Source organism: Octopus bimaculoides, chromosome 4 (assembly GCF_001194135.2).
Source record: "Octopus bimaculoides isolate UCB-OBI-ISO-001 chromosome 4, ASM119413v2, whole genome shotgun sequence".
Taxonomy (NCBI): domain Eukaryota; kingdom Metazoa; phylum Mollusca; class Cephalopoda; order Octopoda; family Octopodidae; genus Octopus; species Octopus bimaculoides.
Window position 1 is genome coordinate 123314401 of NC_068984.1, and position 5592 is coordinate 123319992.

Consider the following 5592-nt stretch of genomic DNA (forward strand, 5'->3'; position numbering starts at 1 on the left):
AGATGGTAGCACTGGAGATATTAGAGTGTTTAAATGAAATAGTAATGGCAGTAACAACTAATATCCTCAACCTCCAACAAAGAGGTACAAGGAGAAAGAGAAAAATAGTGGTAACTAATTAAACTTTCAAATTAAAAAGCAAAAATTCATAAGTCAGGAAGGAACTGCTAACTTCATCCTTGTTTTGTTAAAGAGGAAGAAAAGAAAAAGGAAGCAACACTTCACTGTTAAACTGTTGCAGGGCATCAAATCATATTAACAGCTATATTCTATTCTTATGTTGCTGTTTAATATTACAAGTATAATTCTGTTCAGAGAAGAGCTTAATATTGCGGTCTGATTAAAGGGGAAAATGTTCTACAACTGGTTTTCTAGTTTCTAAAATACATCTAGAGAGAAAGGAAAGTCTATAATGTAAAGAATTAGAATAAGGTAATGATATTTTTGTTTCAGACTGCCCGCTATACAGCATAATGTAGATTGTGTGCTAAAATGTAATAGCAGCAGTAGCAACAAGATTTTTATTTTCTAGTGACAAAGTTGTAACAGGAAGTCATAAGAATGGCACTTGTAAAACCAAACACATGCAACATAAAAATCAACAACCTGCCATATTACACACCTGCACACAATCAAATTTAGGATATATTAAAAAATAAGCAAAATAAAATTAAGAATCAGTTAAAAAAAAAACAGGTTTTCATTAGAGTTAAAAAATAATAAAAAAAAAAGCAGTTCAGAAAGTATAATGTGGCAGGTGAGGATTTTAGGAATTGAAGCTATACAGAACAGATGTGAAACAACACACCACAGAACAAAGTGGACCGAAGCAAGAAGCATCTGTACAGAAGGAGTAGTGACAATGCTTGACATCTTGTCAGATTTATTTCACATGACATTGTTATTTTTTTGCCAATCATATACAAAATGTGAACTTAATTTTGTTTTGTTGGTTTTTTATTATTCAATATCAATATAAATTTCTCATAGCGAGCAGTGACAACAAATACAATATTGTCAGAAAACTTCCCACATGGAAACAACATCGTAAAATTACACCAAAAAAATTCTTTGACTTATTTGTCAGTGATTCCAGTATTAATTTCCACAATCAAATTGTCAGCCAGGAAATTAATAACTTTCAACATTTCCCCAAATAACCATCAGGCAGCAACCATTGTAAGAAATAGCTGCCACCTCAGGAAATATTGAAAAAAAGAAAAAAAAAATTAAAAACAGAAAAAAGATGAAAGGGGGGGCTAGAAGAAAAGACAAAGAGCACAGAAGTACTGAGGAAGAGGGGGGAAAGGAAATTAATGGATAACTCAAACAACCATACAACTGGTTAGACAGTATTGGTCATTTTAATCTAAAATTTTATAAGAAAAAGTAATCAGTTATTTTGGATACAGTTTGGTTTCCTTCAAATGACAATGATGAATGTTTGTAATGTGACTTTTCCTTTTTCTCCACTTCTTGCTCGGTTAGAAGCAAGGCCAAGTAGCATATCCTTGATATTGCAGCTCTTCTCACCTGTAGTGGTCTCGAAAAGAGAATGTAAGTCGAAATGAAAAGCAGAATGTGCTAGGACGAGGTTAATAGACTAAAACTGACTTAAAGAAATTTGCAAGTGAATAAGATGAAAAGCTGACTTATGACGACAACAACAAGGAGAAAAACTAAATATCCAGTTTTCACCAAGTAAAAAAATAAAAAAATTGCCAAAAATGGTAATCCCCACAAGTTGGGAAATGGTAACAAAATGATGTTGCTCGCATCATAAAAGAGAAAAAACATTCAAAGTAGTTTAGGGGAAATCTAGTCAGCCATGCCCATCTAAGTGTTTTAATGCTGTACATCATGTTTTTAATTTCCAAAAGTTCTAAAACAAGTGTGAAACACCCATGTGTCCATCAGTACATTAAAACGGTCAACAGCCTGTAAGTTGTTTAGATTTATAAAAGAAGCTTTGGACTTTTCTAATATTCCTATTACTAATGTAACTAATTAGAAACAGGTAAAATAACGCATACCTCCCCACCCCTGCCTATCAAATAAATAGAAACTTACTTAAATCTAAAAAGTCTGCATGAATTGTTAACTTAGTGTCAATGCAGAATCTACATCAGGACCATGATGTGAAAACTAAAACTCCATTGTAACAACTATGCAACTAATTTATGCTGTGTTTTATATATATATCTATTTTTGTTTGTCTCTTGTCTTTGAAGAAGATAAAAAATAAAGAAAAGGTAAAAAAAAAAAATACAATACCACTTAATTTACAGTTATCTTTATTTGAATGAGATCTGATGGACCAGCATGGAAAAAGATAGCAAAGAGATTGGCTTGGCTGGAAGGCAGAAATTTTTTTTACATCTTTGAAGGAAAGGAAAAATGAATTTGATATAGTGGAGTCTACAGAACTAGGTCAGAGAAAGTAGTCAGATGGGATAGGGACATAATTGGTGATCTTACAGCACCACTACCGGGAAGAGATAACTGTACAGACCATCCCAGGTACATCTTTTAATTGAATGTGCGACTAAATACAGGACCTTGAGCTGTACACATACAGAAATGAGAGATGCCAGGATGAAACTGCAGTGTGAATAAACTTTAATTTGCTTGTAATAATAATAATAATATAATAATTATAATAATAATTCACCAGTTCTACTTGGAAGTCATCATTGTAACGAACTCTGAAATAAAAAGAAAACAGCAAATTAACATTTTGACAAGTTATTTATGGTGGATGTAAATATCTCCATTAATGCAATGTAAATCAAATTAACAATTCCAACGAACTCACCTTCATAATTAACCTGGCCATCACCATCAATATCTGCCTCCCTGATCATTTCATCAACTTCTTCGTCCGTCAACTTTTCTCCTAAATTTGTCATTACATGACGCAATTCTGCTGCACTGATGAAACCATTTCCATCTTTGTCAAAGACACGGAATGCTTCTCTGATTTCTTCTTCACTATCTGTGTCTTTCATTTTTCGGGCCATCATGGTCAAAAATTCAGGAAAATCAATGGTTCCATTTCCTGAAATTAATATTGAAACCTTCTCACTGCCGATTCTTCATACCAACAACATATTGGGTAGATTGACAAAATTTAATACTGACTGATTTATCGATACGTCATGTACAGGAATTCCTTATCAAAACAGATTGTACGTAGGAAAGACAAGGTGCTTACCATCAGCATCTACTTCATTTATCATATCTTGTAATTCAGCTTCTGTGGGATTTTGACCAAGTGACCTCATTACTGTTCCCAACTCTTTCGTTGTGATGGTCCCATCTCCATCTTTGTCAAACAAACTGAAAGCTTCTTTGAATTCTGGAGAGTGAAAATAATGATCTTCATTATACTTGACTGCAAATCTAGAAGCTTCAGATTAAAAAAAAAAATAACCCCAACAAAAACGGATGAAGAAAAGTGAAATGGTGAATTAGAAGCCATTGGTAGAGAGTAGTAATTAGTGGCATTATTTGAACGACTACATTTGTAGATTATGTATGATGAAGTGCAGAGACCAGAAATGTTGGTAATATCCATGCAGCATATAAGGTATCCATCCAGTGAGATATTTGAAATAATCCATTATCAGAACAGTTGGTACAGGTCCATAGAAGGGTAAATCCATCAAGCCTCACATGTAAGTAGAATCCAACAATTTGGTGGTGAATTGTACATGTTGATATGAAAACAAACTAGTGAAGCAAAACTAAGGACAAGAGAGGAGCAAGAAATTGAAGAGAGTGACCGAAGCATGCAGAGGAGACATAAAAATAAACAAGGGAGACAGAAAACAACAAAAACTTACCAGCAATCTGTTCTTCTGTAAGTTGATCAGCCTAAGAAAGAAAAAGGGAGTTTAAAAAAAGAACGATGACATGAGGGGAAAATTTGTCAAAAAACGAGGAGGAATATTAAAAGAAAATGTCATTTGCTATTGTTTAGGAATAGTAAAAAAAAAAAAAAAAAAAAAAAAAAAAAAAATCAAAGAATGAAACAAGTGGTTTTCCTTACCATGTCGGAATGTCGTGTTGCTAATGGTAAGGGTAGGATGTGAAAAAAGAGCAGGTAGCGGTGGGTAAGGCAAGCTAACAGAATTAGACAAGATCTAAAGTAACAATAAAGCAGCTGTAACCTCTCTAGTCAAATAAAATCAATGGAAATAGCAGCAGCAGCAGTTGCAAATCAATAACCAGATGGGAATCGAACTATGTCACACAGCAGTACAGATCTTACTCTACTGACACTGTCATCACCAACTGCAGATTGGGGAACTACTGAATATATAAATATATATACACACAGTTATATATATATAAGGGGCATGTGGTAGAGAGACAGAAAGGGCAAGTGGCAGAGAGGCAGAAGGGGCCAGAGACACGCACACACACTGGTGCAGTGGTGAAACGTCGGTGACGCAGTGTGTCGGCTGCTGTGATTATGCTAAGAGCATTAGATCGAATTAGATGCTGCAGTAATGAAGCAACAGAGGAGGGGGAAAGAAGCGGAAGGGAAAAATTAGATCATTGCGACAAGTGTTGAACCAGAATCGAACCAATAATCCATACGATATCAGCAACCATCACCAACACCTCCCTGTTAAGGTAATTGTGAGCAGTGCGACGTGATCCGGCAGTGAGTGCAGTAAATAACAGGTAGCTGTAAGAGCAGCTGGAAGGAGGATGAGGAAGAGGAGATATTAACATATGTTAATGTGGTCAGCGTTGCGTGTGTGTGTATGTGCGAGCGGCACAAGTGACACATACCTCACACAAATGATATTACACTGACGAAACCAAACAAGTCACATAACTAGGACAAAACCAGAAAACCGATAAATACTTGTCAGTAACCCCCTTCCTATCTAAGTCCTTAACCCGAGGGGAGACAATGCATCATACAGAAAGGTTAGTAGCTTGTCACTCCACCAACACAATTACAATCGAGTGAAAGCGCCAAAATACAAGCCTCCCCGCCAATTCGTGTGTGAAACCAGAAACAAAAACGAAATAAAAACTAGTCTGCAGCCACCAGTGACCACTTGAAATGAGCTCAACTGACCGACATTAAGGGTAATGGTGAGGTACGGTTTTGAAACCGGCTTTTTAACTGCTTGTTAAGTAGTCTAATTAAAAATTTCTACCAACATGCAACCGTCGCTTCAAGTGTAAAAGCTGGTGGTGCACACACAACCCTAGTGTTCATTTAATTAAATCTGACAAGAGACACCCAACAAGGGTATTTCAACATAGGCACTCAACCCTACCGCCTTAGAAAAAGACACTAGCTAGTGCTTTCGAAGATACATTATTGCTGGAAAGAATGATATGGCCACGGCTGGAATGCCTTTGGCTAGACGTAGGTCTTTGCTCGACCAAGACTGACTTGTGACCGATAGACATATCTACCTTATAGATTTATTGCTCATAACTATATAGCTAACTCCAGCAAATCTTTTGCACAGCTATATTAGCAGTAGTAGTAACAGCAATGTATTTCGGCATTTACTTTTGAAGACGGAGGAAAAAAAAAAAAAAACCCCGAAAAGAAAAAAA

At 35.6% G+C, this 5592-nt stretch overlaps 1 protein-coding gene across 2 annotated transcripts in view; it reads right to left on the reverse strand.

The window, feature by feature from the left end:
- Positions 1 to 854: 854 nt before the first annotated feature.
- Positions 855 to 5592, reverse strand: part of LOC106881201 (calmodulin) — an 8703-nt gene continuing 3965 nt past the window's right edge. Inside the window, exons 1-5 of one of the 2 annotated variants that reach the window (XM_014931506.2) lie at positions 4052 to 4269; positions 3846 to 3876; positions 3215 to 3358; positions 2816 to 3058; positions 855 to 2705 (exon numbers count right to left, since the gene is read on the reverse strand). In XM_014931506.2, coding sequence (XP_014786992.1) covers positions 2677 to 2705; positions 2816 to 3058; positions 3215 to 3358; positions 3846 to 3876; positions 4052 to 4054 — 450 coding nt within the window. In that variant the 5' untranslated portion in view covers positions 4055 to 4269 and the 3' untranslated portion in view covers positions 855 to 2676. Of the gene's footprint in view, positions 2706 to 2815; positions 3059 to 3214; positions 3359 to 3845; positions 3877 to 4051; positions 4270 to 5592 lie in introns of those variants that run through there. The other variant, XM_014931514.2, reaches the window with a different exon arrangement.